This window comes from Sorex araneus, chromosome 4 (assembly GCF_027595985.1).
Source record: "Sorex araneus isolate mSorAra2 chromosome 4, mSorAra2.pri, whole genome shotgun sequence".
Lineage (NCBI taxonomy): Eukaryota > Metazoa > Chordata > Mammalia > Eulipotyphla > Soricidae > Sorex > Sorex araneus.
The window spans coordinates 47,411,597-47,437,426 of record NC_073305.1 but is presented as its reverse complement, the minus strand read 5'-3'; the positions used below and the strand labels follow the sequence as shown (position 1 = coordinate 47,437,426).

Here is a 25,830-nt window from a genome sequence, read left to right as displayed (position 1 = left end):
GCAAATCAATCAACAACGGGAAGACAGTGCTACAGACAGTGCATTGAGGCAGAAGATACTTTTTCCCAGTAAATTTATCCAATTAGTCAATCTGTACTGTTGGAGATCATTAAATATCCATGGAGGGGATGAGAGAGATATGGACAAGGTATCCTTGAGAACCTGGCTCTCCTCTGTTGGACTAGTCAGAAAAGTGACCAATCACCACCATCCAAGTGACAAATCACCACTTTGAATGAAGTGCTCACCAAGAACCAGATAAAGTCTTTGTCTGGGAAAGCTCCTTGATTCAGAGGGTTGGAAGGCCACTCTTGGGAGGACATATCATGAGGAGAAGGATGTGAGTACTGGAAACATGGAAGGCATCATGATTAGGCACTGCTCCTGGGCCAGATAAATTGGTGTTCAAATTTTGGAAATGGTACTTCTTATTAATGCTCTTGCCTCACTGGTCAAAACAAGGACAATTCTCTAGGGCTGCTTACGGGGATGAGAGATGAGGAGAGATGTGGTTTCCAAATACAGAGAGCCTGGTGTATTTTAAAGAGATGATAACTCACATAAATATCATGGTGCTTCATGATCTAAGGGATTAACACTGGAAGGGTGGAGTACGGGACATGTGTATGGGAACTGGCAGGAGGTGGGCAAAAGGCTGCTTATGAAAGGCTTTGATGTACTGGGAAAGAATTTGAACTTTGTTTTGTAGGAATCACAATTGGGGTAAGAAATACAGGAGAATGGTATAGATTTTGATTGTGACTTTGAGTTGTGTGTGCAAGGGAGATAGAAAAATCAAGTAGTAAACAGCTAGAACAAGGTCTTGGAGCTCAAGAAAATGTCTGCTCTTTCTCATAGGCCACAGTAAATAGGGTCAAAATTCACTAAACATTGTAGTGAGGAGGAGTTATAGTGCTTTTCCCCTTCTTTTTTGATGACTGAGGACAGGTGTAGGAGAGAAAAGGGATCAAAGGATTCTTTATCTTAATAATGTCCCAACAAAGACCCTGTTCATAAGATGCAGAGAAAAATAAGATAAAGCTTACAAAAACATAACTGTCTATAGGAAGAAAGGATGCTCAAAATGGGAACACATTTTTCAGGAATTTCAATACCATATCCAGGCCAGTGCATTGGACAGTTGAGTCTTCTGCAGGATGGAAATCTTGGCATACAGAACTTTCTATTGGCAGCAAGTGGAGGTAACTCAAATTTCTTCATTCTTTGACCCAGGAGTTAAAAACCTTTCCCTTGGTGTTTGCATGTCTTTTAGAGAAAGGATTCAACTATTATTTTTGGTACTAGATTCTATTTATTCCTATTACTTTTTTCTTAGCACTAAAGGACACCTAGTCATCCACCAGAAACCTAATGGGAGAATACAGTAGTAGCTTCATAGTCATTTTGGAGTAATTCAAAAGTTATGTCATGACCGAGAAGGCATGGTACACTTTCATGATAAAAATAATTTCACTGAACTATCAGACTAAACAGAGCATAAGTATGTCTGAGCATGTAAGATGATCCCACTAATCTGCTCATGCTAAGAAAAAAAAAGTAAAATAATAGACTATAGAAAAAAGAATACAGGCAGGGAAAAGTGGAATCCTCAGTCTTCAAAATATCTAGCTAGAAGTCCTCCTGGCTTACCTTCTATATTATTTTACATTTCCCTGCCCACTTTCACTGGACTCTGAAGTCTGAACTGAGGACATAGTTGTCCTGCCTTGTTCTGAAGACAGTCTTTCTCATACATTCTTTGCATTTATCCTTTTGAGTCATGAATTTTCTTATTAGAAAGTCAGTGGCAAGTTTCTGGAATGCCTCCTGAATAGATAGACTCATTTACCAAGAAGAATCCCAGAAACCTTGACCTACCCCTTTGATAAGGCTGTCTTATTCTCTCCTTGGCTATCAATAGAGTTCTATAGTGATGGTACCCAATGCCAGTTCAATTATCCTCCTGAATGGCACTTGATCTTGGTTTTAAGGTCAGGAGATATCCTTTCTGGGGGGAATATTATAACTAGAGAAGTGGTCAAGTAGGGCTTGAGGTAATACCTGTAGTCAAGAAGGCGTTCCATGAGGCGGGTGACAGAGGTCACGAAGGAAATGCCAGTCTCACGCCATGTTTCTTGTTCAACCTTCTCCAGGAGGCTATTGGGAAGGTGGGGGAAATAAATACAATGCATAATTCATAAGCTGTATCTGGGCATGAATGAGGTCCCAGAGCCCCTGGGGTCTGTGATGGATCTGGAGACAGCAGACTTACCACACTGCAGTCTTACCTGGGGTAGGGCCCAAACAGCTGGGTTCTACTCCATGCAGCAGAAAGCAAAGACAAGGTGATTATTGAACTTGCAGTAATAAATGACCGTATTTTCCTGTACACATTTCTGTACGTACTTTTCTGTACAAGTTTCTAAGGATGTAACTAGACCAAGGGAGGGATTTCAAACCTCTAGTTCCTTTAGGTGTGAGCTTTACTCTGAAGCAGCAGCTGAGTAAAGAGCCTGTGGATGGCTGGGCCTGGCCTTGCCAATTGGTTTGACTGCCACTATCACTGCTTAGACCCATCCTCAGCAAACATACAAGCCAATCTTTTCGTGTAAACCAAGGGGAAGATTTCTACCAGTTTCAAAAGCTCCAGAATGAGGGGTTAATGAGTAGCCACATTTATGTTATTTTTCATTTTCAGGGGATGCTCCAAAATAAAATGTCAGAGTCAAGTGCAACATGTGCAGGTTCTTTCTCAACTGCCAGCTCATTCCACTGAGAGCCTAACTTCTGATGTCCTCTGTTTTCTCAGAGATCTCTCTGAGGGAATTATGACCTAGGCTCTTCTTTCTCCAGTGATGAGCCTAGGTTCTTTTGCATCCTGTCAGGTATGAAAGTCTCCTGAGATGGTAGTTTCAGTTACGGGCCTAGCAGGGGAGTTTTACTCCTATAGCCTGGATGCTGTCAATGCTGCATCTGGTCTGAACTGAGGATTTTGGGAATGTGAGTTTACCATGTGACTGATGGTGCTGGAGAGAAGGCAGAACCTGTGAAGATGAAGTCTTTGTTAACATTTCTAGAAACTGTCTATTAGAGGGTAATGTAGTCCTGAAGGATAGGGAGAAATGTTCTGTGAGCAAACTAGCATGGAAAGGCTGGCTACTATACTCTCCTTTTGGAGATCTTTCACATATTTCTGCATATTAAAGACCTTGAGAAGTTCTACATTTCAGACAGCTCTTTATATTTTTAAAATTCTAAATCAAGCCCATCATACACTATACTTTAAAAAAAAACAAACTACATACATCTTTTGCAAAACATAAATTGGGAAGATTATAAGTGGCTTTCAGTTGTCAGACACAATTTTGAAAGACTATGGAATCTGGTCAGATAATTTGTAATTAAAGTTATTTTTAATTTTAATTAACTTATTTAAAATTTATAAAAGCATTTTTGTGCTTTATAGTAATATCATCTGTTAGGGTCTTAGGTATTTCTGCTTTATTTCCACAATTAGAAATATCTTGATCAAAAGATAAATACGAAATGATAGATTCATTTTTAAAAATTTAAATTATTTAAAATTCAAGTAGCTTCATACTGTAGTTTACAACCCATAAGGGAACAAACTAGGTACAGTACAATTAAAAGATTCCCTCCTCTTGAAATGGGAAGTCCTGGGTCCTCCTCTCAGAGCTGCTTCTTACTGATCATGAACCTGAGAACATATTACCACTTTGAGCTCTGTTTCACTTCTATTAACCAGGATAGGATATTCTCTATTTACCTCACAGTATATTGTATTAGGTAGTAACAATATGTTTTACTGTAAAGTTAGAAGCAAATGTATAGTATTATTGCTGAAACCATGTTACAGGTTTTTCTTCAAAATGGCATTAGAACAAAGAGAATCTCAAAACTGGAAATAATAAGAGGAACTCTAGAGCTCTAGATATCTTAAGAATTCTTTTTGGGGGGGACTGGAGAGATAGTATAGTGGATAGGGTGCTTACATTGCACACAGTCAACCTGGGTTTGATTCCTGGTATCCTATATGATCCCCTAAGCCCAGTAGGAATCATTCTTGGTTGCAGAACCAGAAGTAATCCTTGAGCACCACCAGGTGTGGCACTCCCCACGGAGAAAAAAAATTTTTTTTAATGGATGGAGTGATAGCACAGTGGGTAGGGTACTTGCTTTGCACCCAGATGAATCAGGTTTGATCCCTGGCACTCCATATAGTCCCTGAGCCCACCTGGACTGATCCTTGGGTGCAGAGCCAGGAGTAATTACTGAACACAGCTGGTTGTAACCCCAAAACAAAACAAAACAAAGGTTGAAGGTAACATATCCAACATTATTATATAATGGGAGAACTGTGGCTCACTTGAATTTGTTCTGAATTTGTTCTTTGTATTTCTGTTGTGGTATGTCCTTTTGACTCACATCAATTCGAGACAGAAAACATCAGTGGACCTGGAAGACTCTTGCTGTCATTTAGTACAACCACCCTATTTCACAAACAGGGAAACTAACACGGAAATGGAGTATCCCTGGTAGTCTTTATGCTTTCTGGTCTTCTTTATACCACCTTACAAAGCATGGATTTATCTGTCCCTCTTTTTACCTCACAAAAATGCTAACATTAAGTTCCCATAAACTACTTGCCCAGCTGGACAGAGTGTGTTATAAAGAAAGGCTGACCCTTTTCTTATAAGCAAAAACCAGGAGTTTAATGAACCACTTTTCTTTATCTCTTCAGACAACTACGGCAATCTTGGCCTGCTGACTGGCTTGCTGCCATAGTGCCATGTTCCTGTTGATAGAAGCATGTTGCTAATGCTACCATTAGCAAGAACCCAAATCTCTCCCGAGATTCACCCTCAAGGGCCTGCCTAGTGCAGGATGCACCCATAACCATCTTAGGTCATTTTACTCTCTCCCCCACATATGGTGTATCTGGGGCTGAAGCAGCTTACAGAAGGCTGAAGAGCTCCCTGTAACTCTCATCTCCTTTCCCTTCTGACACCATGCTGTCCAATTTGTCAATCAGTTCAGCTTCCACCTAGAAGAAAGTAGAGAATTTGTAAACCCAAGTTGATCTCTGAAACAATGGGAAATCCAACCTCTATGAAGGTGAGGATGATGGGAAAGGGCTTTCAGATTTTATTCTTGTACCAAATAAATCCTGTGGAAGGCAGGAGCCCAACTACAACATTAAGAAACCACCTTTGGGCTTCGGAGATATAACAGCTGGAAGGGCTTGCATGTGGCAGACCAAGGTTCGATTTCCTGAACTTCAAGGTTCCCCAAACCCTGCCAGGAGTGATCTCTGAGCACAGAGCCAGAAGTAAGCCCTGAGCACCAGTGGGTGTGGCCCAAAAACGACAACTACCTTTTCTTTCTTTCTCCTGCCAAAAAGGCCTTCCAACTTTACTGGTTTATTTATTTATTTAGGGGGTTCCCAAGCAGTGCTGAGGAGTCCAGAGACCTCCTCTTGGTCAACCACTCGACTATAGTTCAATGTGAGGGCCCAAGGATTCAGTGCTACTCAGGTCCTGTGGTGCTGGGGATTACCTGGACTGTATCCATTGGTGCTGGGGATCAGACTAGAGTTAGTCACATGCAAGGCATGAGCCTTAATTCTGTCTTATCTCTCTGGCTTCCTAGTTTAGAGATCTAAATAAAAATTGCTTATTTTTCTTGGGAGGGTAGGGGGTCGTGGTAGGGCATCACACCTGGCATGCTGAGGGCTTAATCCTGGCTCTGGGTTGTGATGACTCCTGGCAGGGTTCAGCAGCCAACATCAGTTGGTGGTGGGGATTGAACTCGGGTTGGCTGCGTGCAAGGCAAATGCCCTACCTGCTGTACTATAGCTTCAGCCCTGAATTGAAATTTTGGTGTAATTGTCTTTTCCCAGTGTAGGGGGTTAAAGGTATAGATTCTTTAGAGAGTTAAGTAATTTGGATATAGAAAGAGATCTTTGATGTTCACTTCTACCCCCATGTCCCCTTTTAAAATAAGTTCATTCAGGAGAATTTGGGGTTTTTTTTTTTGAGTGTTGGATCATTTTTTTTATTTTATTTTATTGAATCACCATGTGGAGGGTTACATAGTTCTCAGGATTATGTCAGTTATACAATACTCAAACACCCTTCCCTTTACCAGTGCCCATCTTCCATCACCAACCCCCCCAGTATACCTGCCGCCCCCTCCCACCTCCCCAGTCCCCACCCTTGTAAGTGATAAGTTTCACTTCGTTTACGCTTTATCTCGATTACATTCCATGTTTCAACACACAACTCACTAACGTTGCTGGGGTTTCCCCCCAAAAAGAAAAAGACAGTCCTATTGCCAAGGAGGCATTTGATAGTTCTCCTTTGCTAAGAATATAGAGATATTAAGTCCCGCTGTTTGTTACATAACTTTTCTTTTTCCCCCTTGCCCCGCGCCACCGAGTTCATGCCTGTTTAGTAATTGCCACGCTGTCTGACAAAGGGAAAAAAAACCGAAAAGGATGGTTATTTCCCGTCATCAGCAGGCGTGGGGCTCTGGCTTAGTTGATAGTCTAGTAGAGTGTCTGCAAGCAGTTTCTGGAACCAAAGGTCTTGCGCTGGTATCGGCTCTGGCTCGAGTTTCCACCAGCGTCCCTCTGTTCCATGTAGATAATTTTTCCCCTTATATCCCATTCCCACACCACCAGGTCTGTTTGCTTAATGGACATCACACTATGGTTGACGCCATGCCGCGTTTCTTCCCGAGAAAGAAGGATATTTCTTCTCAGCCGGCGTGGGGATATAGCTTAGTTTAGTCTAGAAAGATGGCTACCACTTTGATTGCCTTCAATATTTCAGCAAAAGACTTACTATTCTTGTTAGGATCTCCCACAAAAGTCCGACCCATTAAAAAGGAACCATTACATATTGCTGATGCTAAGATGACATTAGGTCGCGCGGCCATGGCCGCGCAGTTTTGGGTTTCTGTATAAAGTCCAGGGAAAGTACAACCAGAAATAACATCACTACAAACTTTTACCCTTTTATGGTGCTCATAAGATGGAGAAACCTAGAGAGAGGCTCGACGTCTCCATTTTGCGCTCAGAAAGCCGTGGACCCTGCGCTGTGCTCGGGAGGAAGGGGTTGAGAGAGAGAGGTTAAAAGAATTGGGGGATGCCCGGTTTCCACTGTCTCAGCCCGCCGTGGGGGTCTCCGATCCCGTGCCGGAATTAGTTCAGTGGGCTGCTTGGAGTCCAAGGGTGTTCTTTTGGGCTCTTCCATCATGCTCGCTCCGCAGCAGGGCCAAAAGGAACGCACACGTGGGGGAGGTGGGTTTAAGTATCTATCTGCGGTGGGCGGGGGTCACCGCCCCCACCCCTCATTCAGGAGAATTTGTGTGTATAAAATCGACTTAGTCAGAACTCTTGCCCCAGTCATGAAGGAAGTTTGCCAGGGGTTTGATCCAGTGACTCACAGAAGTCTGTATTAAGTGAGATGCATTTCCTTCAGAGATTTTTATTTGGAATAAAGTTTCCACTGTGTATTTCTATAGCATATAAATCCCCAGGTGTTTCCCACACTCTTACCTTTCCACTGCTTTACCATTAGTACCATCTACATTTGCTACTGGAGGAACTTAACCATGAGGAACAGTATCACATCTGTTTCTACCCCGCACTTGTTTACAAGATGCTTAGCAGTGCTCACTTTCCCAACAAGCCTAATTGGATTTATTCTGAGATGAGAAGAACTCAGTCATAGTTATAACTAAGTGAGAATATCTTTTTCTAAGGGATGAGCACTCAATGGTGCTCAGTGGCAACTCCTGGCTATGTGATCATGGACCACACCAGGTAGTATTTTAGGGGACCTTATGTAATTCCAAAGATCAACCAGATCAACCAGATCAAAGATAAACCAGATTTGTGGCCACAGCCTCATGCAAGGCAAATACCTTAACCTCTGTACTGTCTTTTCTGGCCCTGAGAAAAAATTTTAAAACTCTTTATTAATCTTTTTGAAATGTGATAATATCAATCTGGATAATTTTAAGAACAATAAAATGCATGGTTTCATTTAATAAAGAACTAAACAGAAGCACTTTCTTACTAGGGGTCAAGGAGTTCTCAGACAAACTAACAATAAAATAATTATTGAATTAGGAAATAGATGGCAATTACAGTTTTAAGATTCCATCAACATAATATGAGAATGGATAAATTATCTTTTTTACAGTCTACTGTATGGTCAGGATGAAGACCATTTTCATATACTGTTCGGCTTAATGAATCAACAGCTTAAATATACAATTCAGAGGGAACAGAAAATCTGAGACTAGGATCCATGCTGGGTCCTCTCTATGTGAAGGGACATTAGCAGGGACTTGCCTTGGGTCATGTAAAGTTGGTAGATCTGGGCCTAGAAGGCAACCCCCTGCCTCATTCCCATTTCAAAGCTTGTCTTGCATTTCACTGGCTTAATCAGATGGCCAGAAGCCTTCCAAGAGAAGAAGCGTCTTTTATAACAATTAATTTCACCTCATATATACAGGCATGTCCTTCTAGGGGAGCCTGGCAAGCTACCGAGAGTATCCCGCCTGCATGACAGAGCCTGGCAAGCTACCCATGGCGTATTTGATATACTAAAAACAGTAACAACAAGGCTCACAATGGAGACATTACTGGTGCCCTCTTGAGCAAATTGATGAACAAGGGGACGACAGTGCTACAGTGCTATATACAGGTATTAGGTTATACTTCCATGAACAGGTTAAAGGTGGGGAAGGGACCTGGCACAGCAGAATACAATAGTACGAATATGAGTGTAGAAGATTCCTGGAGTTGTTTACATCGGTCACCTGGCCAGCAGAATACAGAGAAATGCACATTTATAGGCTTCCATCAGTTAAAAATCTTGGGCATGGGGCTCAACAGTGTTTTAACAAAGCAATTCTGATGCCTACCCAAGTATTAGTACTTCTGTATTAGACAAAGGATGATATGAGGGACACTACATTGTAACAGCAACATCTATAACTTATAAAGAAGTTAGGAGAAATTGAGAAATCTAAAATGGGTGATTCTGATGATTAATGCATAAAATAAATGCTTATAACCAAAAACACCCCACATAAACATTAAGTTCTTCAAATACATCATGTCATAATTGATAATACTGCAGGGCCAGAGTGACAGTATAGTGGGTAAGGCACTTTGCCTTGCACATGGCTAACCCAGGTTTGATCTGTGGCATCTCATTTAGTCTCATGAACACTGTCAAGAGTAATTCCTGGGGCTGGAATGATAGAACAGTGGATAGGTGTTTGCCTTGCACATGGCCGACCGAGTTCCATTCCCAGCGTCCCATATGGTCCCCCTGACCACCGCCAGGAGTAATTCCTGAGTGCAGAGCCAGGAGTAACCCCTGTGCATCACTGAGTGTGACCCAAAAAGCAAAAAAAAAAAATCCTGAGTATAAAGCCAGAAGTAACCCTTGAGCATCACCAGGTGGGTGTGACACCCCCAACATTGATAATATTAACTTCAGATTTACTAAGGTACCTTTATTATATAACAATACTACTGTTCATTTTTGTTTTGGGGCCACACCCAGTGGTGCTCAGAGCTTAATCCTGGCTCTGCACTCAGGAATCATGCTGACAGATGCTTTGGAGACCACATGGGGTGTCAGGGATTGAACCCAGTAGACAACTTGAAAATCAAATATCCTGTCTGCTGTACTACCTCTCCAGACCCTAATAATAATGTTCTTGCAGTGAAACATTGTTATTAATTCATTCAACAAATATATGTCTTCACATACAACAGGTGACAACTATTCTAGACAAAATAGTTATCTCTGTAAGTCTATTACCCATGTATGAAGCAGTAATTGCTGGAAACATTGTTCTTCCTCTCTGGGAAGTACTCAATAAATGTTAGCTTTGATTTTCATTTCCATGAACCATCATGTTGGACACACCATGTTGGATTCTAAGAAACAAAGCTGAGAAATATTCGGGGTCTCTAACAACTTATAATCTTGCAGAGGTGACAGGGGCAATACCCAACACAGTGCAGTATGTGCAGTGTTGATAGAGTACACACAGAAAGGGTGGCTGGAGATCTGAAGTTACTGGACAATAAGGTTTTAAGAAATGAGGAGGAGGTGTTCCGCCCAGAGATGAACCAAGAGCCGCGGCACGAGAAGCAGAGCCTCCCGCCTACTGACTGTGATCCTGAGGTCTCCTAACCCATTTTGGCACCAGAGCAGATTCTTGCAGCCATGCATTTTGACTGCGAACTGAACTACAACCTCGTGCAGCCCGGGGAGGGATTTTTTTCCCTCTCCACCCCATTTTTCTGAGCGAAAATGGCGGCAGCGGCAACAGCCACGCGGTGAGAGCCACCCTCTAAGACCCCTACACCAGGAGGTAGGACTTTCTTTAGTGACGTAGCCTGTAGGTGATCCTGGGAGGGGAGGTGTTCCCGGCGCGCCTTCCGCCCCCAGAGATGAACCAAGAGCCGCGGCACGAGAAGCAGAGCCTCCCGCCTACTGACTGTGATCCTGAGGTCTCCTAACCCATTTTGGCACCAGAGCAGATTCTTGCAGCCATCCATTTTGACTGCGAACTGAGCTAAATATTAGAAACCCAAAACTCAAAGTCTTCACCTTTACCAAGGAAGAGAAATTATTAGATGATGCTTATTCAGCAGGCCTGAATGTTGGGGAAAATTTCCAATCAACAATAGTGAGTTCTGTATGGAAATATGAAATGTACTCAATATATAGAGAGAATAATGGGAATATCATCAGCTACTTAGATGGGGGGAGGGGTGGGAGGGGGTGTATTGGGGTTCTTGGTGGTGGAATGGGTGCATTGGTGAAGGGATGGTGGTTTAATCAGTATTTGACTGTGACTTAAACCTGAAAGCTTTGTATTTTTTTTGTTTTCACGGTGGTTCAATAAAATATTTCTTTAAAAAAAAAAAAAAAGAAATGAGGAGGAGGTGGAGGGGGAGAGGGAAGTTAAGGGGAAGATGAAGAGGAAGGGGAGAGGGAGGGGGAGGAGGAGGAGAAAGAGTGAAAAACAGGGGAGTCATTAATAAATTCAAAGCTATGTAAAACACAAATGGTATCATGACTGAAGAATCAATGTAGTTTGGTAATCCGTAGGTTATGGGTGACCTTTAAGAACATACTGAAGGCCAGAGCGATAGTACCAGCATGCAACTGACTCGGGTTCAATCTCCAGCATTCCATATGGTCCTCAAGGACCAAAGTATAGCCAGGAGTAATTCCTGAGTGCAGAGCCAGGAGTAACCCCTCAGCATCTCTGGGTGTGACCCAAGAAGCAAAAACAAAAACATATTGAACAATGGGGTGGGAAGAGAAATGGGATAAAATATTTGACAGATGAGGCCAGAGAGATAGCTCTAAGGTCTAGAGCACAACCTTAGCATATACAAACCTGACATTCAACCCCCGGTACTACACAATCCTCCTGGAATTGCTAGGAGTGAGCCCCAAGTACCAAACTGGGAGTAGCCCCTGAGTACCACCTGGTGTACTCCCACACACCTGACAGCATAAGGAAGCAGTATCAAGCACTTTTAATTAGAAAAAACAAGATTTACAAGGTTTTCTGGATACCAATTATTTATGACAGTTATACTAGGGGAAAAGAAAACAATTCGTCAGGTAAGTCTGAAGTGTGAGGAAAATAAGCTCTAACTTGTCTTCCAAAAAGCTAACCTTCTTCATTCCATGTTAGTGATAGTATAATATTAGCAACTAATTCCTCTTTTAGTAGACTCATGATCCACAGAGAAGTTCTTTTCTGTATATTTACTTGAAATCTAGGATTTCTGTCATTTACTTTTCTGTCCTTTACTGAGTTTTCTTATTAGGTGATTTCTGCATTTTTTTTTTAACTAGAAGGCACAGATTATGACAGCATAAAAAAAGTTCTTATTCTTAAGTTATTATTCCTCTGAAGTTCTGAAAGTATCAAATCTATACACTCCCCCAAATGTATCCTTATCTTAAATTCTATATATCCATGACAAAGAGAATATATATATATATAAACCTAGAGATATTTAGATATCATATTTGGTTGTGAAACGCTGGATGTTTTACCAAGATTAAAAAACAAAGCAAGGATGTTTACTCTCATTACTCTGATTTAACATCAGACTAGAGGTTCTAGATAGTGCAATGAGGCAAGAAAAAGAAGAGGAATGCAGATTTAAAAAAAAAAGAAATAACTCTATATCTGCAGGTGAGAGGATGAGCTCTAACTATTGGGTAATAGAAAATCTCAAGGACCTACAAAGAAAGTTTTAAAAACTAAGATAAAAGGCTGGAGGGCCAGGAGTAACCTCCACCCCAAGCACAGAGCACTGGGAGTAGCCCTTGAGTATTGCTTGATCCTACCAAGAGAAGTCTTTGATTAGGGTGACCTCAAGTCAAAAACCCAATAGGTGAGTTTAGCAAGAATGTAGGATACTAGGGATACAAAACAAATATATTAATATATACTTGTAACAAAAATTTAGAAAATAAAACTTAAACTATGAGACAAATTTATAATAGTACCAAAATCCAGGAAATACACATAAATCTAAGAACATATTATCAAGATATATATACATACATACATATATATGTGTGTATATATAAATATATATATATACATACATACATACACTGAAACTACAAAATAACAATGAAGGAAATAAAAGACCATCTAAAGAATTGGAGAAATATCACAGGGCATAAATAAAAATAAATCCTGGGACAGCAATAACTGGCAGTGCTCAGGACTTCCTCTTGAGCGCACTCAGGATCTCTCCTAGCTATGCTTGGTGGGGACCATAAGTGTCCTGGGGACTGAATCAGGGTCAGCAGCATGCAAGGCAAGTGACATCCACTGTACTCTCTCTTCACCACCTACCACAACCAAATTTTTTAAAACTGGAGTTTTTATGGATATATTATTATATATGTCTTCTTCCCAAGTTTATCTACAGATTCAGTGTAATACCACAAAACTGCCAGGGATCAAACCTGGGTGGACATATGCAAGGCAAACACTCTAACCTCTATACTAGCTCTCTGGTCCCTCAGGCATTCCTTACTTCCATCCTTCCTCCTTCCCTTCCTTCCCTCTGTCCCTTCCCACCCTCCTTCCCTGCCTCCTTCCCTCACACCCTCCCTCCTCCCTTATTTCCCTTTTGTTTTTATTGTTTGTTTCTATGTCAAAATCAGTGACGCTCAGGGATTACTCCTGGCTCTGCACTCAGGAATTATTCCTGGAGGTGCTCAGGGGAGCATATGGGTTGCTGGTGATTGAACCCTGATTGGCAAGTGCTTTATTCACTGTATAATCCCTCTAGTCCCTAGGTGTCATTTCTAATCACAATGGTATGAGGAGAAATCAGCAACAACAAAAACAACAACAAAGCCTCAGACACGAAAACTAAACATCCTTTTAGCTAGCTTTGGGGTCATTGAAGAAATCAAGGAGAAATAAAAAATTACCTGGAGTCCAATAACAACAACAAGAAGAACTATCAAATCCTGCTGGATGGAACAAAATCAGCATTCTGAGGGAAGTTCAGAGCAATACAGGCCATATCAATAAACAAGAAAAGTCTCAAAAACCAATAATAATTTTACACCTGAAGGAACTATAAAATTAGCAAATAGAACAAAAAATCAGCAGAAGGAATTAAAATTTTAAGCAGGGGGAGGGGGGAGGGAAGAAATAGAAGCCAAAAAATAACAAAGATCAATGAAAGCAGGAGTGTTTTGTTTTTTTTTTGCTGAAAGTATCAATGAAATTGGTAAGCCCTCCTCTGTATGCTCATGAAAAGAGAAAACCCTGATGAAAATAATCAAAAATGAAAGAGGCAAAGTTATAACCAGTACTACAGAAATACAGTTATAATAGACTATTACGAACATCTGCATGAGAACAACTTAGAAGAAAGATACATTTTTTTTTTTTTTTTGCTTTTTGGGTCACACCCAGCGATGCTCAGGGGTTACTCCTGGCTTTGCACTCAGGAATTACTCCTGGCAGTGCTTGGGGGACCATATGGGATGCCGGGGATCGAACCCAGGTCGGCCGCGTGCAAGGCAAACGCCCTACCCGCTGTGCTATCGCTCCGGCCCGAAAGATACATTTTTATAATCAGGCAGAAAACAACCAAGAAGAAATGTACAGTTTTAATAGTTCTAGAACTGCACCTTACCATATCTAGGGGAAGGACATCATACTTCCAGGGCACTCTCCTGAGTTAGTTAGGGGTGTGGGGGTGGGGTGGGAGTTTACAATCTCAGCCATTCTCTCTTACAGCAGAAAGTTTCTATCCCTTGATATTCACTCTTTTCCCTCTGATTTGAGGGAAACTTCATGAAGAAATTCACAAATCAATTCTGGCCATTAAAAAAAGTAAAATCGGGGCTGCAGCGATAGTACAACAGGTAGGGCGTTTGCCATGCACTCGGCTGACCTGGGTTCGATCCCGGGCTTCCCATATGGTCCCCCAAGCACCGCTGGGAATAATTCCTGAGTGCAGAGCCAGGAGTAACCCCTGAGCATCACTAGGTGTGACCGAAAAAGAAAAAAAAAAGGGAAAATTCCTGAACAGAGTAGGAGAAAGCCAGGCTATCACTGATTTCCATGGAAACCATGGTCTGTTCATTTGGATAACCTGCCTCGCAAATGGGATCTATTCTCTCTATTCTAGAGGACAGCACTCTGAACACTGCCAAGTGGTTCCATGACCTTACTTTTTATCCATTATCTTACCTGTTTGAAGTTGCCATTTTTCCTCTGTTCCCAGTCCATCATGTCATGAAAGATGGGAATCATAATGTTCCGTACTTCTGGTTGTGGGACCAGTGTCACACCCAGAAAGGGGCCAATCATTCCAGGAATGAAGTGGATCTTATGTTCACCTGGATAACAAAACCCAACAAATTAGTTTGTGCTTGTTTTTTACTTTCCATGCAAGCTTCTGAAGTGGGATCACAGCATTTATTTGATGGTCATTGGAAGCATTTAAGAAAAAAAAACTATAGAGAACCCTACAAAACACACCCTTTATTTTTAGAGTTAATGGATAAAGTTGGTTCAGTCCAATCAGAGCAAGTGTCCAAGAGGCATAAAGTGAGTGCCTTTCTAGGGCAGACAGAACAGAGGTTAAAGCACTAGCCTTAAATGCAGCTGATTTAGGTCCAATTTCCAGCACCTCATGATCATCTAAAAATGCCTGGAGTAACTCCTGAGCACTATGACAGGAGTGCTCCTGCAACAAAATTACTGCTCTGTGTGCCCCCCAAATCAAAAAACTAAAGAACAGAACCAAAACAAACAGTATTTTCAAAGAATTCACTATGAGGTTCCACAATTTACCCAAAATTAATTCTGAGACCAAGAGTTCACTATTCTAGAAAGAGTGATATTTTGGAGCAATCTGTGAAATTTTCTATTAATACCATTTATTTTGTAAAAGAATATCCATTTATTTCCACTTAATCACATGCCTTGGAAATCAGACATTCAAATAATATATCCACTGTTCAGTATCCATTTCATCAGCCTCTTCACTATGCACTCCCTGTAAATCAAAAGGGTCCTTTCCTCAAGTTGGCAGATACCACCCTTAAAGCCCTACACCATGACAGACTGGCTTCAAGACTTTCTCTCTGCCTGTCATTTGTCTTCACCACACTTCTTATGGCACCTCGATATCGACTTAGACAAGCTTAGTTCATTCCTCAACTTGCTTTGTGAGGTCTTTTAATTAAAAACTGGGTGATGTGAGTTCTATCACAAGAATATGTTCTATCAAATTCTTGTGATGAAACAGCCATCTGGGGCAAGTTCTTAGAAGCCAGAGCCAGTACTGAGAAGTACAGGACAAAAATTTTAGCTCTTTGCAAGGGAGAAACAGTGGATACTCTTCAACAACTTTGCTTTCAATCCTTTATAGACTAAGAAGACAAACTGTGGGTCTCTGTGCTATAATAAGTAAACCAGTTCTTAAGAACTAGAATATAATAAAAAATACTGGTGTTGGGGCTGGAGCAATAGCACAGCGGGTAGGGTGTTTGCCCTGCATGCGGCTGACCCGAGTTCGATTCCCAGCATCCCATATGGTCCCCTGAGCACCGCCAGGGATAATTCCTGAGTGCAGAGCCAGGAGTAACCCCTGTGCAGAGCCAGGTGTGACCCAAAAAGCAAAAATAAATAAATAAATAAATAAATAAAAAACATACTTTAAAAAAAAAAATACTGGTGTAAGGAGTGCTTTACCAGGCAAATTCAGTGTCTTTTAAAATTTATTTCATTTGGGGGTCTGGGGAGATAGGGTAATGAGCTGAGAGCATGTTTTGGATATAGGAGGCTCAGGTTTGTTCCTTGACACCACCAGCCCACTAGGAGTAAAATCCCAAGCACAAAATCTGGAGTAGCCCCTGAGCATTACTGGCTGTGGCCTCCCTAAATTCTTTCACTGGAATGTTTATCTAAGGGAAAAAAATTCTCCTTGGGAGATAGTATAACCAGTAAAGTGCTTGCTTTGCACATGCCTGACCTGGGTTCAATTCCCAGCATCACATATGGTCCCTCAAGTATCATCAGGAGTGATCTCTGAATGTAGAGCCAGGAATAAGGCCTGAGCACTGCCAGGTGTGGCCCCAACCCAAAAAACAAACAAACAAACAGACAAACAAAAAAACCCAAATCTTTGACAGGGATTCCTAGGAAGCAGGGCTATCAAGACCACAACAATGCAAACAGTAGCTCTAGAGATTAAGTTTATGACCTCCATCTTGTCCCAGGAGCTTCCTAACCACTGAAACAACTTCTGGGTCCTTATTTTGCAGGGACAAAAATCAAGCAAAAAACGGAAATCAGCAAACTCTCATAATTGCTTCAGTGCAAGTGATGGCACTGGGATTTGAACTTGTGGTTATTGAGCAAGTTCTTTAAAGTCACTGAGTCATCTTCTAGATACTTAAGGAACAAACTTAGGACCTAAGGCTAATGCTGCATAATACATTCTTGGTACTCAATTTTTATTAAAATTGATGATTTACTTGCTTATGTGATGAGTATATTCAATATCTATGAATTTATACCTACAAAATCTACTAGTACATGAAGAGCATAAAGGTATCTTAAAGCCATAAACTCTTAAATTGGAAAAAAAAACCCACTAGTACCCTTTCTTCTTTTGACTTCAGCTCTCAAAATAGGTAACATGCATATGTATTTCTGAGATCCCAGTTTTTAGCCTAACTCTTTTTGCCAAGTGCTTTGTGCACATGTGCTACACTATCCATCTGAGGTGTTATGTTAAAGATATGTAAATATCTCTTGGATCTAAATTAACATTTTATAAAACCTGGGAGAAAAAGAGTCTTATCTCATTTTCTTTGGCTCTGAGATATATGAAAGGGGAAAATCTGGAAAGAAGACCTACCCAAATTCTGCCACATGCTGAACAGCTCATAAGCCATCATCACGCGCATGTCCCCATACCTGGTAATAGTAACAAAATATCCAATTATTAGCAGGAAAAGACTCAGGAAGAGGAGGCTGTAAACCTCCAAGGCCAATAATTTAGTAGTATTTCTAATGCTTCCTCTAGCCCCTAACCAAATGCTAAATTATTTAGACCTTAACTGAACTCTCACACTTGACGCCTTTGGAAAACTAACTCAGTTAGAACTTTGACTTTTGCAAGAACTTCTAATGGAAACATAACCACATCTGGCCTTATAAGTAGAGAGTTAAGTAAGAAACACATGTCTTACTTATCTAGAATTTTCTTCCTCTTGGCTGAAGTGATGATTTCTAGCTGGAGACTTGGCTGGTTTATGAACAGAACTGCCAGACTGAAATAAGAATTCCACACCTAGAGAGATCAGAGAAGGATGAAATGTATGACAGCTTGAGTCCTTAACCTTGGGAAGAGAGATTCTAATTATATGCATATAGTATAAAATTTATTTTGCCATTTTAGACCTTCACTTTTTCCTCTAACTTTTTTTTCTTTTTTTGCAAACAGGGACATCTTTTTCCTTTCTTGACTCCTCTGAAGTATAGTATTGATTTCATACGAGAAAGTACTCTCATAGATGTCAGCTCCTCTTCTTTCAAGAGAAGGGTTGCCAGGTCATATTCTAATCATAATCAGCTTGGACACTGATAATATGAATATGCTAATGAAACAGAGTCCAACAAGTTTACCCTCATTTCCTGGCTACCCACCTGACAGCCAGAAAAGTCATTTTCAAACTCCTGACCACAAAATTATAAAAACAATACAAAACTTTTTATAGGTAAAACAAAACCTCAAACAATGAACTAGTTTGACTTTCTATGGTTATTACAGAGATAGTGATGGCTTTCAGCTTCTCCTACCTTAAAATCGAAGTCTGTCTCTGTGAAATTCTTGTGCAGTGCAGAAGACAGGTACTGGACAGTAGTGACTATAATACTGCAACAAGGGAATAAGGTATTGCAGAGTTAAAAGGCTAACAATGGAATACAACAGCTTAGCATCAATTGTAATTGCCTATGTGAAAACTTCATAAGAAAAATTTATTCTTATATAGTGATATGTGATTATAATGGAAGATACAGGTGGCATAAAACTTCACAGAAAACCAGTTGTAAAGAAATGCTCCATAGACTAACATCCAAGATTACTAAAGGTAAGTACTGGGAGGATTACTCCATAGCTTAGAAGCTGGCCTCACATACTGAGGGAAAAAGCAATTCAGTTAGAAAAGGGATCACCAAGTAAGTGGTGCTAGGAGGATTCACTCGGGATGGGAGACACACCTTGAAAGCAGACTATAGACCAAACATGATGGCCACTTAATACCACTATTGCAAACGACAACACCCAAAAGGAGAGAGAGAGCAAAAGGGAATGCCCTGCCAGAGAGGCGGGGTGGGGATGGTGGGAGGGATACTGAGATCACTGGTGGTGAAAAATGGGCACTGGTGGAGGGATGGAAACTTGACCTTTATATGACTGAAATGCAAACACGGAAGTTTGTAAGTCTGTAACTCTACCTCATGATGATTCACTAATTAAAAAAAAATGCTCCATAGCTGGCAGGAGAGTCTAAGACACTGAAGGGTTCTAGATTTAGCTCCACTATTAACCAATGTTGGTAGGATTTCTCTTTGGACTTCAATTTTATTGTCGATAAAAGGAGGACAACATGTGGGTTTTGATGGTAATTAAAAGTTTATTCAAGTTTAGAAATATACTAAATATTTTGGGGACCAATGGGTAATGAACACACATTATGCTCATGATGTGAGCAGAGGAGTTGAAGTATAATTTTATTATTTTATTTGGTAACATGATTGTATAGTAGTAAATTCTTATGTTATATAATACTCTTGTCATTCATTATAAGTCATTTGATTTTAGGATTTGGCCAAGAATATTTCTTTCAATTTTAGACAGACTACATAAGGGAGAAAATGTGAGAGACACTCTTCTAGAACTGAAGAAACAGGGTAAAGTGGAAAGAAAATGAAGTGGGATAGGCAGAATACAGAGTTAGGTTGCCTGATAAAGCAGTTTATGCCTAACAGTGACATCTGACCTTTGGTGCAGAACAAGGACAAACAAGAATAGTATATTAGAGAAACTAATTTGCTAGCACAGAGGGTTACAAATCTGAAAGGCAAAGCACTGAACGAAGAAGGTGCACCTACAGGATAGGACTAGGACATACTGAGTAGTGTTCCAAAGAAGGAAGAGCTATAAACAAGATGAATTCTAATGAAAAAAATACTATTTTATTCCTTTCTCAATTCCCTTCGTTGTTAATTGTCCTGTTCAGGTTTTCTATTTCCTGACTCAATATTGTGAGGTTGTATTTTCCATTTCTCAGTTCATTTATATATTTAATTTTGATTTCAGGTTTGGCGCCTCATCCAGATATTCTTAGTTCAATCCAGGCTGGCTGTGTGCAAAGCCGGGCTGGGCAAGTGCATTGCCCACTGTAATTTCTCTCTGATCCCAATTTCTCCAATTTAGAGGCACTGGAGATTATAATGCCTACTCTGAACCACTGTAGGTTCACAGTAGCTTACAGTAGTTCAAAGTAACCCTTTATAATCTCGACAATGTATTTATGTAGTACCTATTATAACTTTTCACATTTTATATCTTTAGTTTTCGCTTCTTTTTATCCTAATGAAGTCTAGCTAAGGGTTCGTATGTCTTACTCAAAGCACAGTTCTTGCTTTCACTTATCCTTTGCATTGTCTTTTTCATTTCTATTTTGTTTATTTCAGCTCTTATTATTTCCTTCCTTCTACTTTCAGTTTTACTTGTTCTTTTTCTAATTCCTTGAGGGGTGAGGTTAGGTTATTATTTTTACCAAAGAAGCAAAGATGAACTTCACAAATACTCAGAATCCACATTGAAAAATGTCAATAAATTCCCTGTATTTAAAAATTTTGCTTAAGATTAATGGTTTGAAATTTCCAATCAAAAGGCAAAGAGTTGCCAGATGGACCAGAAAACTTAACTCAATCTTATACTTTTTACAAGAGGCATACCTCAATGGTCAGCAGAGGTCCAAAGTAAAAGGCCAGAGATTTAATATTGTGTCCATGAAGAGATGACTGGATAAATAAACTATGGTACATCTATACAAGAGAATTCTATGCAGCTTGTTGGGAAGAATGAAATAATAAAATCTGTTTATAAATGGTTTGACATGCAGAGTATCAAGCTGAAAGAAATGAGTCAGAAGGAGAGGGACAGGTATAAAATGACTGCATTCATTTTTGGGATATATATATATATATCCCATATCCCAGTCTCATATATATAAGACTAATATCCAAGATGAGTGTAAACAGGGGCCAGGAAGAGAAGTCAATGGTTGGAAACTTGCCACAAGAATATGTGGGGAGTGAAAGGTAAAAGTAAAGAAATATAAAGAAATAAAGAAAAGTAAAGTAAAAAAATAAAGTAAAGAAATATAACTGATAATCTTTCATTATGTGTTATTACAAACCATAAGGCTCAAAAGGAAAGAAAGAGGAGAGAAAGAGGGAGGGAAGGAGGGAGAAAGGGAGGGAGTTGGAGGAAGAGAGGAAGAGAGAGAAAAAGAGAAAGATGGTGGGATGGGGGGATGAGAGGAAAACTGGGGCCATTGGTGGTGGGAAAAGTATACTGGTGAAGGGATGGGTGTTGGAACATTATCTGACTGAAATCCAATCATGAACAATTTGGAAATATGTGTAACATTGTTATTCAATTTAAAAAAAGAAAAAAAGTTCACATGTTAAAGGAAACAAAGTTAAAGGCCAAAAAATAATCTTATAAGCTAATAATGGCCTAAAAAGAAAGGATAGTCATACTTATGTAAATTAGGCTTCAAATTTAAAAATGAACATAAAGGACAGGGATGAACATTATATAATGATCAAGGGATATACATATTAATGAGTATTATTATGCTCATTAATATGTGTCAAATGACACATCATCAATATGTATAAAGCTACTGATAAAAGACCTAAAAGAAGATATTGACAGTGATACAGTAGTAGATTTTAATTATCTCCCTCTCATCTCTGCATAGGTCAATTAGGCAAAAAATAAATATGAAAAAATTTACTTAAAGGAAGAAATGTACCTAACAGACATTTTGAAGTCTCTTCCTCCCCAAAAGTTTGAATACACATTCTAATTCAATGCACAGGGATATTCTCCAGAATAGACTATATGTTGGGACACAAAACAAGACTCCATAAAATCAAGAGAATAAAATAATACAATGTAACTTCTCAGACCACAATGCTTTGAGGGTAAAAATTAACCATAGAAAGAAATCTGAAAAATATTCAAACACTTAGAAATTAAACAATGGCAGGTAAGGTGCTTGCCTTGCTAGTAGCTGACTCGGGTTCAATCCCCGGCATCCTCTACGACCCCCTGAACACTGTCAGGAGTAATTCCTGAGTCCAGAGCCAGGGATAACCTTTGAGATTGCTGGGTATGCTCCCCCCAAACAAAAACAAAACAAAACAGAAATTAAAAGCAAACTATTTGAGAAAATATCTGTTTAAGTTGATTTAATGGATTCTTCTATTTTGCATAAAATGCAGTTTTTCTTTTCTTTTTGGGTCACACCCTGCGATGTTTAGGGGTTACTCCTGGCTTTGCACTCAGGAATCACTCTTGGTGGTGCTCGGGGGATCATATGGGATGCTAGGAATCGAACCCAGGTCGGCTGCGTGCAAGGCAAACGCCCTACCCACTGTGCTATCCCTCCAGCCCCTAAAATGCAGTTTTGAAAAAGTACAAAAGGTACAAAGTATAAACAATAAGGTGACACTTTGCTAATACACCTAACACATTCTGCACAGTATCATCATACAAAGCAGAACAATGGAGCAAGGGTAGGCAGTGATCTAGAAAGTGAAGGTCAAATGGTATTCTCGTAAGCGTAGGGAGACAGGTAAGAATCTTATCCCTTCTTCATTCCTCATGCCAAGAAAGAGCACATATTAGAATTAGAAAAGTGGCAGGAAATCTTGGGGTTCAACTTAGGGTGGATTCTGTGTTTGGAGTAAGAATAATCATAGTTTTAGAGCTAGGACTCAGGTGATAATTAGTATTAGCTGTAGGAGGCAAGAACTGTTTGTCAGAGAATACAAAACAGAGAAAGGGATACTGTCTGAAACTGGAGAATAACAGTAGTCTATGAAACAACAAACAGAATTTTCAAAAGAATGAGCCCTTTACTGCATTATCCTTAATATTTTATTTTCTGTCTTTATCATAACATCATTTCCCAGACAATTCCTCTATTTTTGGGGTCTTCCTTAGATTCTTTTCTGAGCTTGTGGTGACTAAATACTGATGAATTCACAAGACCTTGAACTTAAGCTCTTCATGCTTTCTCTATCACATATGCACAACAACTCTATGGATGCGGGTGCAGGGTCTTTCCATACTTACTTGCTTGTAAGAAGTCTCATTACCATCCAGTCCCGAGGAAAGACACTCATTTTCATTAGGTTCCGGAATACACAGAAAATCTTCAGCAGAAATTCCTGACCAGAGAGGAAAATTAGATGTGAAATACCACCACTACCACTGCAGCATACATTTCTGCATTAAGTCCCTCCTGACATCTAGATAACCTACACTTATCTAGACTAAGCCCTCTTTCCAGAAAAACAAAAATCACTTAGTGCTCCCACACCTACACACCCCTCCCACTGCTCTTACTTCCCTGAAAGTGAACTGACAAAAAGCACTCTCCAGTCCCACCTGCACCCGAGGCCTCTATTACCTGCTCCCTCAGCAATTATTCCAACACTCTTAGAGACTCTTATGTTCCATATTGGAAAATGCTGATCTAGACTAAGAGAATGGGTGGGGGTCAATAGATTTTGATTCTTTTGTGAACTGATTTTCTCCCCCTCCCTCCAATTTATTATTCTTATTTCATTTTTTTTCAAATCCTAAACTGATTTTCTGTTGGTGTGCTACATGAGAGCTAAGTTAGGCACTCTCGTTGCATAAATGGGAGCAGATTTCAAACTGGCTAGAAGAAAAGCAGTTCTGTATACACTGAGTCCAGAGCCTAAAGCCCAAATCATGGAGCAGCTAGAATCCAACTAAGTCTGTGGGAGTGAATCTTTGGTGCATGGATCTTGAGCACTTACTGTACTAACTGCATCCTTGGTTGTTAAAGAACACATTGAAAGGGGAAGCAGTTTAGGAATGGAAGAGTAAAGGGCCCTCAGAAATCTGCCTCTAATTGAAAGAGAGTGGCTTAGAAGATATGGCTAGGGCTTTTAATTCCCCAAAAGCCAAATTCTTCTCCACTGCACATGAGACATTCTCCATGATAGACCACATACTGGACCACAAAACATACCTTCAAAAATAGGACAGAAGTCATATCAACTCTGACCATGATGCATTCAAAACAGAAGTTCACAAACAGAGTGATAATTCAAAACTTCTGGAAATTAAGTAACTCACTACTGAACAACTAGTAGGTCAGAGAGGGAATCAAAGATTCCTGGAGAAAAACATAGGTAGAACTCTCCATGACACTGAAGCTACAGGAATCTTTAAAGATGAAACACCACTGACCAAGCAAGTAGAAGCAAAACAAATGGGACTACATGAAAATAAGAAGCTTCTGTACCTCAAAAATAAATAAATAAACGGCGACCAAGATACAAAGATAGACCATGGAATTGGAAAAATTATTTGCCCTATACCCATCTGATAAGGGGTTAATATCAAAGATATTAACTTAACAAGATATGAACTTAACAAGAAAAATACATCCGGAGCCGGAGCAATAGTATAGAGGGTAGGGTGTTTGCCTTGCATGCGGCCAACCCGGGTTCAACTCCTGGCATCCCCAAGCACTGCTAGGAGTAATTTCTGAGTGAGGAGCCATGAGTAACCCCTGAGAATTGCTGGGTGTGACCATCCCCCCTTAAAAAAAAGCAAAAAAATATTAAATCCAACCCCATCAAAAAATGGGGAGAAGAAATGAAGAGAAACTTCCTCAAATAAGAAATAAAATGACCAAAAGGCACATGAATAAAAAAGTTCTCTTCACTAATCAGGGAGATGCAAATCAAAACAACAATGAAGTATTAACTCACACCACAGAGGCTGGCACACATCAAAAAGAACAAGAACAAGCAGCACTGGTGAGATGTGGGGAGAAAGGGACTCTCGTTCACTGTTGGTGGGAAAGCCAAATAGTCCAGGCTCTCTGGAAAACAGTATGGCTATTCCTCAAAAAACTAGAAATTGAGCTGCCACATGACCCAGAAATACCACTACTGGGAATAAACCCAGGGACAAAAACACACTTCAGAAAAAACATCTGCACTTCCATGTTCACTGCAGCACTATTCATAATAGGCAGAATCTGGAAACAACCCAAGTGCCCGAGAACAGATGTCTGAATAAGAAACTATGGTACATCTATACAATGGAATACTACACAGCTATCAGGTAAAATGAAATCACAAAATCTGCTTATAAATATATGGACATGGAGACTATCACATTGAGTTAAGTTAGAAGGAGAGGGACATAGAATGACTGCACTCATTTGTGGGATATTATAAAAACACAGTATGAGACTAATACCAAAAGACAGTAGAAATAAAGCCAGGAGGACTGGTCCACAGTTGGTAGCTTGCTTCAAGTGCTGGGGAGAGAAGGCAGTTGGGATAGAGCAGGGACTACTATGACAATGACAGTTGGAAAAGATCACTCTGGATAAGAGCTGTGTGCTGATAGTAGGTAAAGAACAAACATGGTAACCTCTCAGTACCTGTATTGCAATTCATAATGCCTAAAAAGGAAGGAGGGAGAGAGGGAGGGAGAAAAGGAGACAGAGAGAGAGAAGAGAGGGAGGGAGAGGGGAGGGAGGGAGGGAAGGAGGGAAGGAAGGAGGAGGGAGGGAAGGAAGGAGGAGGGAGGGAAGAAGAAAAGTGCCTGTCATAAGAGGCAGGCTGGGGGTGGGTGAGAGGGAAACTGGGACATTAGTGGTGGGAAATGTACACTGGTGAAGTGATGTGTGTTGGAACATTGTATGATTTGAAACCCAATCACAAATAGTTTGTAACTGTGTATTTCACGGTGATTCAATAAAAAATTAATAAACTATATAAAAACAACAACAACAACAACAAAAGATTCATGAAAACAAATGGGAATGAGGACATGAACCACCAGAACTTGTGAGACACAGAAAAATTGATGTTAGGAAAGCTCAT

At 40.2% G+C, this 25,830-nt stretch overlaps 1 protein-coding gene across 5 annotated transcripts in view; it reads right to left on the bottom strand.

The window, feature by feature from the left end:
• The window catches only part of DOCK3 (dedicator of cytokinesis 3), a 440,374-nt gene that overhangs the window by 52,319 nt on the left and 362,225 nt on the right, over positions 1-25,830 (bottom strand). For all 5 annotated transcript variants that reach the window (XM_055135368.1, XM_055135371.1, XM_055135372.1 and 2 more), the window contains exons 28-35: positions 23,027-23,121; positions 18,442-18,517; positions 17,832-17,932; positions 17,498-17,556; positions 14,818-14,966; positions 4,980-5,065; positions 2,289-2,315; positions 2,062-2,157 (exon numbers count right to left, since the gene is read on the bottom strand). In XM_055135368.1, the coding sequence (XP_054991343.1) occupies positions 2,062-2,157; positions 2,289-2,315; positions 4,980-5,065; positions 14,818-14,966; positions 17,498-17,556; positions 17,832-17,932; positions 18,442-18,517; positions 23,027-23,121 (689 nt within the window). The remainder of the gene's footprint in view (positions 1-2,061; positions 2,158-2,288; positions 2,316-4,979; positions 5,066-14,817; positions 14,967-17,497; positions 17,557-17,831; positions 17,933-18,441; positions 18,518-23,026; positions 23,122-25,830) is intronic.